This window comes from Nilaparvata lugens, chromosome 3 (assembly GCF_014356525.2).
Source record: "Nilaparvata lugens isolate BPH chromosome 3, ASM1435652v1, whole genome shotgun sequence".
Taxonomy (NCBI): Eukaryota; Metazoa; Arthropoda; class Insecta; order Hemiptera; family Delphacidae; genus Nilaparvata; species Nilaparvata lugens.
This window is the reverse complement of record NC_052506.1, coordinates 79,437,326-79,450,892: the sequence shown is the minus strand read 5'-3', so window position 1 is coordinate 79,450,892 and position 13,567 is coordinate 79,437,326. Positions and strand designations below refer to the sequence as shown.

Here is a 13,567-nt window from a genome sequence, read left to right as displayed (position 1 = left end):
TGCACAAGAGTCTATCAAATTTTTAATCATTATAAAAGCCACGAGAACCAATCAGAGAAACCTCGATTTCAAATATATCTTCTCTGATTGGTTCTCGTGGCCATTAATCACGAATGAAATTTAAGAGGATTTCGTGTAACTGGGCCTGAGATACTAAGGGTCATAATATGCTATAGTGAGGTCCACGTTAAATGGCAGTGTAGGAAGATAGGAGAAAAGGGTTGCCAGATCTCAGCCTTGCCACCCAAACAGCTGATACTGGTTTATCTGATGAATTTAACTGTTCATTATTGTTGAAAATAGTTAATCTTATTTTATTTGTCAAGAAAATATATTTTTTAAAGGTGTAATAATAAATTTTCATGATTGAGATAAAATATTTTGTCAATTAGTTGAATTTCTACATTGTTAATAAACAATGTGGCAACATCGCAATGCGTGAAAGAGATAGCGCCATCTGCTTTATTGAACGATAGACAAGGATAGCAACACCATTGCAAATCACACACTGCCATTATAAAGGTGCGTACAGATATACGCGCCGCGAACATGAGCAATTCACTTTTAATCAGCTGATGCCAAGCTTTTTATATCTGTATCTTTCCGTTTCTGTAAAAATACAGATAGCCTATAGTCAGCTGATCAAAAGTGAATTGCTCATGTTCGCGGCGCGAATATCTGTACGCATCTTAACGTGGACCTCACTTAACAATACGTTAAACGCTAAACCACGTTTACTTGTAGATATGGTTGCATTTATCATAATGTGTTTCATATGGGGTTTAAACAAACAGCTGACATTTCTCCGTTTAAACCGAGTATCTGCATAAGGGCCTAAGTAATGAGAAAATATAGATTTATGTAGAAATGGATGGATAAGTGTACTCACAACACAAACGTAGATCAAGTTGTCGAAACTCTGCCACACCAAATTCCTCTCATGAGCGAAAACGGCTGGAGTCGCCTCCTGATTTCCTCTAGGTAGACGGTGCAGAAATATCCAGTTATCATTGGCTTCTTCCAGCATCTATAATTGAATGAAGAATTATATGAAATGAATCATAATTCATGTAATTCATTATTATTTCTAGTTGATAATCGGATAAAAGCCCCCTTCCTTACCCATCTACGAATAATCTTTTAATCCTCAGATGTTTTACACTCCTGAACAATCCCTAGTTTAGGAGTAAAAATAGATGCAGTCCCAGGACGACTAAATCAATCAAGAATATTAATCAAAAAACAAACTGGTCACTAGGACTAATAACCATTAATTTCGTTCTCTTATTTCTTATCTTAAAATATTGATTTTTATTGCTAGTCTTCCAGTGAAGCCTACAGTTCCAATCTATAATTTCACTACTTTAAATCCTTTCACTACACATTTATTTAATATAATTTTTTCGCTTCACTAGCACTACACAAACTCGAAGGGCTTTGTTCTCTTCAACCTCATTGTGCGTTCAGTGTTGTCTAGCAGTTATCCATGTAAATAAAGTGAAAATTAAATATAGTGAGAGCCAAATAAACGTGTCAGAATTAGTTGAATGTGTAGCATTGATGTAATTTATAAGGAATGCAGACAGTGTAAAGTGAATTAGTGAATTTCACTATAGAAACGATAGCTTGAAACGTAACTGAAGTGGAATCTTAGCATCATCCACATTAAAAAATTATTTTATTTGAGATAAAATCATTGAAACTCATGGACATTATTTAGGATTCTTCAATATTGTTTTCCATCACGAACTGCTTATTATTGAATCACTTTTTGCTCTTAGAAAAAACGACTAGCAGTCAGATATTTTACTCACTGTGATGGCAGTTCCGCCATCTTCTTGGTTGTCCACAACCTTGGTTAATGCCGAAAGATCTCGTTGTCACTGTGAGTGATTAATTCATTTATTGTAAAATATCTGACTGCTAGTGATTATTTAGGATTTCCAACTGGATACAAACAGTAGAATTGAAAAAGTTGACTGATGAAGTCACAAAAAGTAAATCCCATTATGAAAACGATAGCTTGAAACAAAGACCTTAAAGAGATATCTTTAAGGTCCTTGGCTTGAAACGTAACTGAAGTGGAATCTTGGCATCATCCACATTAAAAAATTAGCTCATCTGAGATAAATTGAGGGATCATTGAAACTCATGGACATTATTTAGGATTTCCAACTGGATACAAACAGTAGAATTGAAAACGTTTATTAATAAAGTTACAAAAAAGTAAATCCCATTATAAAAACGATACCTAAGTGAAGTGAAATCAAATCAAATTCAAATTTCACAATTTACAAATAATACAGTACAGTTACAGTACATTTATATATACCCTTACGTTATGAGAGACTCACATGTAGGCTTAAGCCTGTGTTTGTGAGGGCCTGGCGTAATTCGCTGAATTTAAAATCCATAAACTAAATTATGAAAATTGATATTATATTAAACAAATTGAGAAAATACAGATTAAAAAAAAATTATATGAGTAAATGTTGATATTATAGGAAGAAAACAAATAATTGGCTGCAGAAACAGCCAGTTATAATTAATGACTAAAAGTTAGTAGAACTAAAAGGTACACTATAGCAATGTAATTAAATACCAAGTTATAAAGAATTTTCCAAACTTAAAATGAAAGATGGTGATGAAGATGGACAATCCAATCAAAAACATGTAATACTAAAACAGTAAACTACACTGGCTACAAAAAATAAAATAATAATAATAATAAGCAATATGGGACTTGGATTTCGAAGGACCACGGGCAAGATCACCAAGTTCCACATTCCCTACCTATATACAGAGAGAAGCACGCGTTCAGACTCCTCTTGGTCACTTATAATTAACCACTTCTCAACAAGTCGCTTATACGGGCCTGATCTGTAATTTTGAAAAGTTTTAAGATAGTCAGGTATGTTTCTAAGTATTATGTGTGACAGGTACTGAATATTAGTTGTTGAATATGTTTTATTTAATCTTGGAGTCTGTATATTGTTTATATGTGATGCTCTCTGGTGGGGTATCTATGATCTATTGTATTGTTAAAAATTTGGTTATGGTGAGAGTGCATGTAAATTAAGGCAGATCTCACAAATAGCTGCCTTACATTGAACACTTTGAAGTCCTCATATAATTCTTTAGTGTGACATCTGGGACCTCTCTGCAATGCGACCCTCAAGATAGAATTTTGAGAAACTTTTAAAGGCTCAAGAACAGTTTTATAGCATCCCCCCACACAATTATTCCCCACTGCAACATTGATTGTACATATGCAATCATTATCATCATACATATCACTGACTTTCAAAAATTAGCTTATCCGAGATAAATTGAGGGATGACTTCATTGAAACTCGCATGGAAATTATTTAGGATTTCTAACTGGATTCAAACAGTAAAATTGAATATTTAGCATCATCCACATTAAAAAATGAGCTCATTTGGAATAAAATTGAGGGATGAATTCATTGAATCTCATGGATATTATTAAGGATTTCTAGCTAGATACAAACAATATAATTGAGTCACAAGAAAATATAAATACTGGAATGAAAATGATAGTTAGAAAGGAATAAACGATAGAACTAACAAAACATTGATTTATACACAATAGAATTGGTGAATTGAATCTATTTTATTTTATTATTTCAGCATCTTTCACGTTCATACCTGAAAACTTGTATTTGGAAATAGTTTTCTTGATTTTAAGCTTTATAAAATAAAAACTCAGGAAGTTAAAGTGCAGCTTCTAGTGAGAAAACATGAAGAACCGAATACATAACCTATTAACTTGAGTATTGATAGGAAATGACATTGGCTAATACGGCAAGGAAACATCCAAAAGGATCTCTCTGCCGATAAAAGACATAAGAATATAAATAAATAAATAATACCTAAAAATCAACAATAAATTTAAATTTCTCAATTTCATAAGTGTATGATTGCTTCTCCATTTACATTAATACTTGATTTTTCCCTATGTCTATAGATGGTTCTTCAATAAGTTTTTCTATGTTTAAATGTTTATATGTTCTTCATTTTCAGTTTTTGCTGTGATTCACTTCAACTATCTGCTGGTTATTATACTTACTTCCTAGTTCACAGATCTTACCTCTGTAGTAATTTGTTGACATTGAATATTGTGAACAGTAGTAGCGATTATATCGGAATTTTTTATGGCTTCTTTGGCAGTTTTACAGTTATTCAAGTTGGTAGAATGCATCCTGGATAGAGTGTAGCTTTTATCATAGCAAATCGGTTGGACAGGGAAATTCTGTTGGAAACAAAATGTACAATTCAGTAAAGAATATGGCTAGGCACACACCAGTAAGTCAAAGACAAGACTATAGTCACGATTAGTCACAATACTTCACATAGTTGCTTAAGAAGCAACACACAACGATTAGTCATTGCAATTAGACATGTCTACATAAGCAACTATGTGAAGTATTGTGACTAAACGTGTCTTGTCTTTTCTTGACTAGCCAAAATAACCATAAAAAACAAAGTCTCTTTAATTAAGTAGTGTGAATTTAATATTAGAGATTCCTTTTAGGGTGAGGTCACACAATCGTTTCTTCAGGCGTTTTTCAGACAGCTTGCAGCTTTCCGGATCAGCTGATTCCCGAATACCAACCAAATTCAGCCAATCGGAGAGCTTACTGTCCTGCCGACTCGTCTGAAAAACACATGAAAAGCGCTCGTGTGGCCTTGCCCTTATACAAACCACCTTATACAGGTTGGCCCAGAATATACCTAGAATACAATGTAAGGTACCTTGAGTTACCCACAAAAGGTGCAACAGCTGAAGACCATGGATTCTGCATGAAAATTGCAACACAGAAAGATCAGTAAAATTCACTTATATCGACCTTAGTTTATGAGATATATATAGATTTTTCAATATTTTTGAAAAACTTCAATAAACAGAAAGCAATCAGTCAAAATCTAATTCTGAGGATAATATGTTTGGAAAGAGGAAGAAATATCCAATAAGACTCATATAATTTGTTAGACGTTTTTAGACTTTTTGAGAGTTCAAACTGTTTGTAATTTGGCTTTGAACTCGACGAATGTACTTTTTCAACTTTGAGCGCTCATGAAAAGTTCAAAGAAAGGAACAAATCGAATGAAACTTATTGGAAATTTCTCCTCTTTCTAGCCATATCCTTAGAAGTGGATTTTCACTGATAGTTTTATAGTTATTGACGTTTTTAAAAATATTGATTTTTTAATATATCTCGAAAAATAAGTTTGATATAAGAAAATTTTAATGGGAATTTTTTGTTGCGAATTTCATGTGGAATCTATGCTCTTCGTCTGTTACCCCTTTCAAAGTGTTCAAACTGTTTGAAATTTAGCTCTGAACTCGACGAATATACTTTTTTCAATTTTGAAAGCTCATTAACAGTTCAAAAACGTCAAACAATTGGTGAATGTTCTAATTATATCTGCAGATATGATGATTTTTGGTAGAGAGTTAGTGGGGAGGATATTTTTAATATTCTTTCCGAAGAATGGACATTGATATGTCCAAAGCTCCGCCAATTTATGTAGATGCATAACAATATAATTATCTATAGTTATTATATTATTACAAATTGCTTTTTCATATCATATACAGTTCAATAACTATTTTCTAAGTCTATATTATGTAAATTCATCTATAATTTTGCTGTATTGTAAGCTATTGTATATAAGTGTATAAGCCAGTATATATTGTAATCTACATAAATAAAGTACTCAATCAGATGTGTGGCAGAGATTTAGGGTTGTGTGGCAGAGATGATCTTGAGTCACAACTCCGCCCTTAACAAAGGCAATTATTCAATTTAATTCTGATGTATTTTAGTATGTCAGTAGAGATTTATTCGATATCCAATATTCGACCAACAAAATCCATAATCCGAATCTACTATACTCTTTACTTACCGGATTCGAGGTACAGTTGTAACTGATGGGAATGCCGAATCTGGGTAGCATCATCATGTAAGTGTTGAGGGCCGAGCAGCCAGGCCCCACCCATCCGAACTTCAAGTGGCTCAGTCTGCCAAAATGCTCGCCAATGGTGAGAATGTTCGCGAGTCCCTCTAGCGGTTGGTACATCCCGCAACCGCAGTACACCACTGGGATCTCACAGCCTTCACTGAACGTTATTATGTCTCTGCAATGCTTTGTTTCCACGAGCACAAGGTCGTAGCAACGAGATATCATTCTGAAAAACACAAATAATGAGCAAAATTAGCCTATTCCATTATTTCAAAAACTATCATTAATATGGAAAATGATGAAAATACTTATTAAGAAAATTATTTATTATTAAACGAAAATACAATTTTTTTCAATTTTTTTTTCAAATTCAATTCATTTATTGCCAAAAAGAAAACAAACAATTAAATGCTATTTATTAATCAACACGACCAGAGGAGTTTATTCAAAATATAGGCATGATTACAAAAAGAATATATAAGTTACAATTATTTACAAAGTATTAATACAATTGGTCGATTATTTGCTGATCTAAGAAAATGAGGACCCCACTATATATGAATATGTGTCGGGATGCCACTAATTTTGCTATTGTTTAAGATTTTATGCCAAAAGTGAGAAACTCTAATAAACATACATCTTGTAAGTCATTAGAAGTTCATGAAACCACATTTATATACACAAATTTAAATTGATAACCTATTATGTAGAAATTCTAGATAAATTTAACATCGAAAACATTTCATGGAAAAAAATCATTAAAATGAAGAAAATAAGAATGAAAAAGTATGGAATTTTTTTCATAGAACTAATTGTTCTCCATGGTGAACAATTTCCGGGGTGGGAAATGCTCAACGATCTATATATACTAACTCTTAGTATCATAGATGGTTGCTTCTGCTACAGCAAATATATTGACAAGAGCAGCAGACGTCTTCGGGGTGATTTACAGCATTTAATTTGGATTTTTGTTTAATAATAATTATTAATCCATTGGCATTTGAATAAATGCAATTTCTCAGTAATTTCCATCTGTAGACTGGTTGGCCGCTATGGCTTTCTATGAAATGAGCGCTACTATCCAGAGATTGTGTCAGTTTGGTGTAAGGGTAAGCATTCCTGACTGGCAATTAGGAGGATTGAATAGCAATGCTCTTCGAATTTCCATCTAGCTTTTACCCTGTTGTCGATATTTGCAGTAGCAGAAGTCTTCGGGGTGATTTACAGCATTTAATTTGGAGTTTCGTTTTAAATTAATTATTAATTCATTGATCCTGCAGATTGGTGTTAAATACACACGATGTGTTGGTTACAACACGAATCTTCAATCCTGTGTACAAGTCTAATAAATTTGTATGTTGGTTTCAACACAGAACTGCAGTCCTGTGTACAATCTAATAAAATGTGAATGTGACAAAAATAGAACTGTGTTTTTCCAATTATGGACAAATTCCACAATAAAAATTCTTGTTAAACAAAAATCCAAATCAAATTCTGTAATTCACCCCGAATACTTCTGCTACTGCAAATATTGACAACAGGGTAAACAGCTAGCTGGAAATTCGATGAGCGCTACTATTAAAAAATTATTTGTCAGCCGGGAATTAAACCCAGTACCTCCTGATTGCCGGTCAGAAATGCTACCCTTGAACCAAACTGACAATATCTAGATAGCATTTAGAGCATTTAATTTTGATTTTCGTTTAATAACAATTAGGAGGCAATTTGGAGGTACTGGGATCGATTCCCGGGCTGACAAATAATTTTTGAATAGTAGCGCTCATCGAATTTCCATCTAGCTGTTTACCCTTTTGTCAATATTTGCAGTAGCAGAAGTCTTCGGGGTGAATTACAGCATTTGATCTGGATTTTCATTTAATAATAACTATTGATTCATCAGCATTTGAATAATTGCAATATCTCAGTAATTACCATCTGTAAAATAGAATTTTGTTAAATAAGAATTGATATTGTGGAATTTGTCCATAATTGAAGAGACACAGTTTTATTTTTGTCTCATCCACATTTTATTACATTGTACTGCAGCAAAAGTCTTCAGGGTGAATTACAGAATTTAATTAAATTTTCGTTTAATAATAATTATCAATTCTATTTTATTCACATACTTGCCAAAGTCCTTTTTAGACGTCAAGTTATGCCAGTCAAACGTGATAGGCATTATTTCTCCACCCAAACTCTGTGTCACGGACCACAGAGCAACTTGGGGCACACAGTTTTTAGCATCATTCTCACTGATTATTGTCACCTTTTTGCCCTTTAAGACTTGGGGAAGTTTGCAAAGTTCCAGACTCTTCAAGACTTTCACATTATCCATAACCTTTATCAATTGGTCAGCTTCCATGATCATCGCATTGAATAAGTTTTTTCTGGAATTGGAACAAAAAGTTGTTATTTATTAAGAATTCAATAAGTTATACCATCGAGATAAAAGATAACATAAAGAATAAATATCCTTTAGTATAGGGCGTTTATGTTCCAGATTTCACTGTTAACTCAAGCCATATTAGTCCTAGTAGTTCTTTTTCGTGAAGCTCTGTGATGCTGATAGTCTCTCATACTGTGCCGTTCTTAACACTCTCATCCGGCCAAAACAGTATACTGTAGTCGACAATATAATCGGGTAGAGGTAAAAAATCTGCATGGAATTTGGAACATAAACTATCTATAACATGGGATATCTTCTTATGGTATCTTTTCTCTACTCTTTTCCTATACCCTACACTAAGGGTATTCATTTGAATGAACACTAATAAATTACAAGGTGATATATTTTTAAAGGTTGAAAGTTAGAGTATCAAACAAAATAAAGTGATAGGGACTTCTTTTCACGCTGCCAAGCCGATTTCACCGCACCGTAGCGTAGCTTGAAATATTTAGGCTCGCCGCAAAGTAGATCCACGCTAATCCACTAAAAGCAACCCACACCGTGGGATGTTTTGTAAACCATTGCTATAGAAGAATTATCAATTATTCATAATCAATCAGCCGACAAGTGGATTATTCATTGCATGTATTAAACAGATGTCTAGATGAGAAGCCTAGCCATGATTTACAAAACATCCCACGGCGTGGGTTGCTTTTCGTGGATTAACGTAGGTCTACTTTGCGGCGGGCCTTAGACTAGGTACAGTATTTAAAGTTTGTTTTTGTGGTGTGGCGAAAAATAGAGTTTGCAACTCGTGCAAAAACATTTTGCCAACACTTATCAAGTTTTTGACTCTGTCTCTAACTTGAAAACTGCGATCTCAAGAGCCGGCAGCAAACACACATTTTCCACCCTTAGGGCCGTTTGCACAGTAACAGTTTAAACTAAATTTCATTTTAAACTACATTAAATCCGTATCAAGTCTCGTTTGTTTTAATGTACTCAATTTTGAGTTTAAGCCACCAGCTGATTAAATTCAGTTATGCTTTGACTGTGCAAACGGTCCTTATAGGTGCAAAATATATCATGGTAGCCTACTGTATTTTATAGGTACGCGTCTCTCAAACTCCTAGGGCTAATGAATAGGACTACCTATATAAGTTACTATCCTTGCGCGACACAAAGATCACTTGCAGCGTTTTCCAATCTAGTTTTCAAACTAATTCCTAAAAAGATAGAGATAAACATGTATCTATATGGTAATGTTTTTATTAGTTTAGTCCTATTATGAAAAACAAGCAAGTGTAGACAAATTAGAGCGGGCTTACAAGCCGTGTGAAAAAGATCTTGTATGACATCAACTTCTATTTTCTAATTATTATTAAACAAAAATCCAAATTAAATGCTGTAATTCACCCCGAAGACTTCTGCTACTGCAAATATTGACAACAGGGTAAACAGCTAGATGGAGATTCGATGAGCGCTACTATTCAAAAATTATTTGTCAGCCCGGGAATTTCTATTTTCTACTCAAGTTAGGTACTAGTAGGTGGCCACCTATATAAATTTGAAAAAAATTAACATCGGCCTTCATAGTTACGGTAACATTGTCAATATATTCTTAAATTGCGATTGTTTGGGTATTCAATTGCTATAGCCTACTTCTAAATTGAATTAGTTCTGGAAAGAAAATACAAATATTGAAGACCTATGTTTTTCCGCGCTTATTTACGGCTCCGAAACCTGGACGTTTAAGAAACCAGTACTACAGAAAATAGCAACAGCTCAAATGGTGATGGAGAGGAGCATAATAAACATAGGAATGCTGGATAGGAGTTAGAAATACATCCAAGGCAATAAGAAAATCAGACGATGTACTGAAGACAATAAATTAAGGCTGTGCAAAGGCTAAAAATAAACTTTCTACTCGTGATATTTCCCCAAGTTTTTCGATTTGTATAATCATCAAGCTATAAAAATGAAAAAGTTTTCTCAGGTAAACATTTTTTTCGATCATTACTTTTTGAGATATGAGCGCCTGAAGTTTGAATTTTTGGAACAGAACATTTCAAATTCGGTAAGATTTAAATCCATGAGATTTAGAGGATGGATTGATTCTTCATAGTATTGTTGATCTAGTAAAACAAAAATTTCTGAAAAAATCAATTTTTGAAAAAGTTATTCAATTTACCAAAAATGACTCACCTAGAAGGATATTTTTAGTAAATTGAATAACTATCTTAAAAATTGATATTTTCAGAAAATTTTTGTTTTACTAGATCAACAATACCATGAAGAATCCTTCCTCTAAATCTCATGGATTTATATCTTACCGAATTTGAAATGTCCCAAAAATTTAATCTTTAGGCGCTCATATCTCAAAAAGTTAATGATCAGAAAAAAATTTCCTGAGAAAACTTTTTAATTTTGATACAAATCAAAAAACTTTGAAAAATATCACGAGTAGAAAGTTTATTTTCAGCCTTTGCACAGCCTTAAGACTCTGAAGTGGAAGTGAGCAGGTCATGTCGCTAGATTGGAGGATGGCAGATGACTAAACTTAGTGGAAGCCCAACTGGAGAAAAAGGAGAATTGGAAGGCAACAATTCAGATAGGAAGACGACATTGTGAGAGTGACTGGGAATAGATGGGCGGTGGGCGCAAAATACAGATGAGAGAATTATATTTCTTATAGTGGAGGAGCCTGGGAGAGGCCTGTGTCCAATAGAGGACCCGGCTTCCATACACAAAAGAAAACGAACATTTTTGCATTTGAAAATTTAATTTTCAACTTTAATTAATTCTAAGAGAAAATGTACATTTGAATTTAGTATTGCCGTTATAAGTATTATCTTGGCAGAGATGTTTAATTTTTCATATTATTCTACTTATTATATAGTGTTGGGGACCAATAGTCTCTATTTATTATTATTACTTCTAAATTGATTATAAATATTTACACTTTTTTATGTATTTGAACACGACATGCAGTCGATTATTAAGTAATCGACTTTTTACTTAATAATCGACTGCATGTCGTGTTCAAATACATAAAAAAGTGTGTTTATACAAAGCAGCTTGGAATGAATCAAGAAACCATCACCTATAAATATTTAGTAACGGAGTGATTAAATGATAATACTAAGCCTAAATTAATTTATTCTGTTGAAATCTAACTTCGTGGTTATAAACAATGCTAGCAGATTTACCTGTATTTCATTGCTTTTCTTATTCAAATGTTTTTAATTCCAAAAACTTTTAGGTTAATAATAATGTTTATTTGAGTCACACGTAAAAGTTGCAATAAAAACATGTAAAATCCCAACACATGATATAATACCAGCCCATGGTCTTGAGAATACTGAAGATGAACGGAAGGGTGAAGATTTTATCAGACTTGTCTTTTTCGCCTCATATATTCTCAATCATTGATTAATACTGATTTTGAGCTCATAGAGCATTAAAATGTCTCAAATTTGATATGTACTCAATTTCAGGTATCTTAGAGGGATTTTGACTTATACATTTGAATGATGACAATCGGATTAACATCCAATAGAAATGAAACACTAAAGTAAAATGTCAGTTTATGAGAGAGCATGATTTCACTCTTTATGTCTCTTATTAATGTGTCCACTATATGTGGTTTATCGAACAATCAATAATATTATAATACTACTGCATAACTGAAAATTGAATTCAAATTCAGACATCACTAGAATAATTACAATTTAACAAAAATACTTGAATAACACAGCAATATAACAATTATAGTTGAACAATACTTTAAAGCATATTACAACATTTACAGGCTCATTTACATTACATTATGATACTGTTTATTCGACAGAGGCTGGCTCAAACAGCACTCTGGTTTGTGGACTGTATCAATTACATCTAGTACTTTTGGGTTGTCGGGCGATTATGCTATACGCATCACCCCTTAATTGCCCCCTCCACCACACAACGCCAGACAATAAAGGGGAACATTCATAACGTCCGAACAGATACTAATTTGGATAAATCATATTAGCTTTTAAGAAATTTTAACCATAGTAATAATACTAATTTGGATTGGTACAGGTACTTTTGGACAGGTACATTACTTTGAACTTACAGGCATGCTTAATTAGTATAACAATGGTAGTTGAGTCAGAAAGAATTACTTGATTTACAATAAGACTACACTACACTTGGGTGGAAATTCAATTTTTTCAAGCCAAACAAAATGTGATTAATCTACTTGGGGGCATGCAATAACAATAATTATTACACATATTTTATATGAATTAAAGGATGAAACAAAACACACATATATCGTCAAAATCTACAGTTTTTGTGTTTTTTTTTTACTGATATATGTGTGTTTCTATTTTATTATGGAACGGTTCTACAACATCGACAGTGACTCAGTCGAATTTTTAAATTACAGGAGATCCTACTTGTGAAATCATCTACTCAAGTATCAACACTACAAATCAAGAAGCGGATTTCAATTGCTTTTACTACATAAAGGAATACTCTATTTATTTTCCTCTCACTCAAATTTGATAGAAGTACCATTACAAATAACAGTACCAAATTGGATACATGATGAAGCCACAATATCAAAATAATATAAAGTACAGTGGAATGTTTTGAACTTTGTTTAGAACCAACTGTTGCGCAAAGCTGGTTCAATTTATGGTGAAATCGGGTTTAAAACACGAAATAGACGTGCAATATTATTGTAGAATATACGAGGGTGAATCAAATGAAAACCTTAAAAGTGTTCTAAGTGTTCAGTTGCGACCTGAAAACTCTGACACCAGACCTGAGCCAGCCAGGTCACTCGATATTATTACTGTATTTATATTATTATAGTGTTGTAAAGTTCCGAGAATAGTTGTAGTATTGATCCGGTAGTTGGCAGGGCTGTTCGTTGAAGCTCAAACAATGACTACCAGGTGCGTTAGTGACCTTGCTACACACAATTAGCAGTGACTTCAGTTACGATATGGCCGCCCCATTATGAATATGCACTGCGTTAGATCAGCAATCAGTCATTCGTTTCTTGAGCAGTGAAGGTGTAAACCAATGGAAATTCATCGCAGGATGACATGTGTAGACTCTCCGGTCTGGCAAACCTCACCTGAGCCCCTGTGTACCTGATTTGCATCATATTACAAAAACGGCTCTGGGTCCGTAGCACCAC

General features: G+C 33.4%; 1 protein-coding gene across 1 annotated transcript; it reads right to left on the bottom strand.

The window, feature by feature from the left end:
* Window positions 1–889: 889 nt before the first annotated feature.
* On the bottom strand, window positions 890–13,473 carry LOC111043577 (ornithine carbamoyltransferase, mitochondrial; the record flags this gene model as incomplete). Its single annotated transcript, XM_039424740.1, is given in 5 exon segments — window positions 890–1,027; window positions 4,111–4,272; window positions 5,931–6,213; window positions 8,114–8,374; window positions 11,583–13,473. Coding segments are annotated over 5 exon segments (855 nt in total), but the record flags the coding sequence as incomplete, so codon positions are not given.
* Window positions 13,474–13,567: the final 94 nt, after the last annotated feature.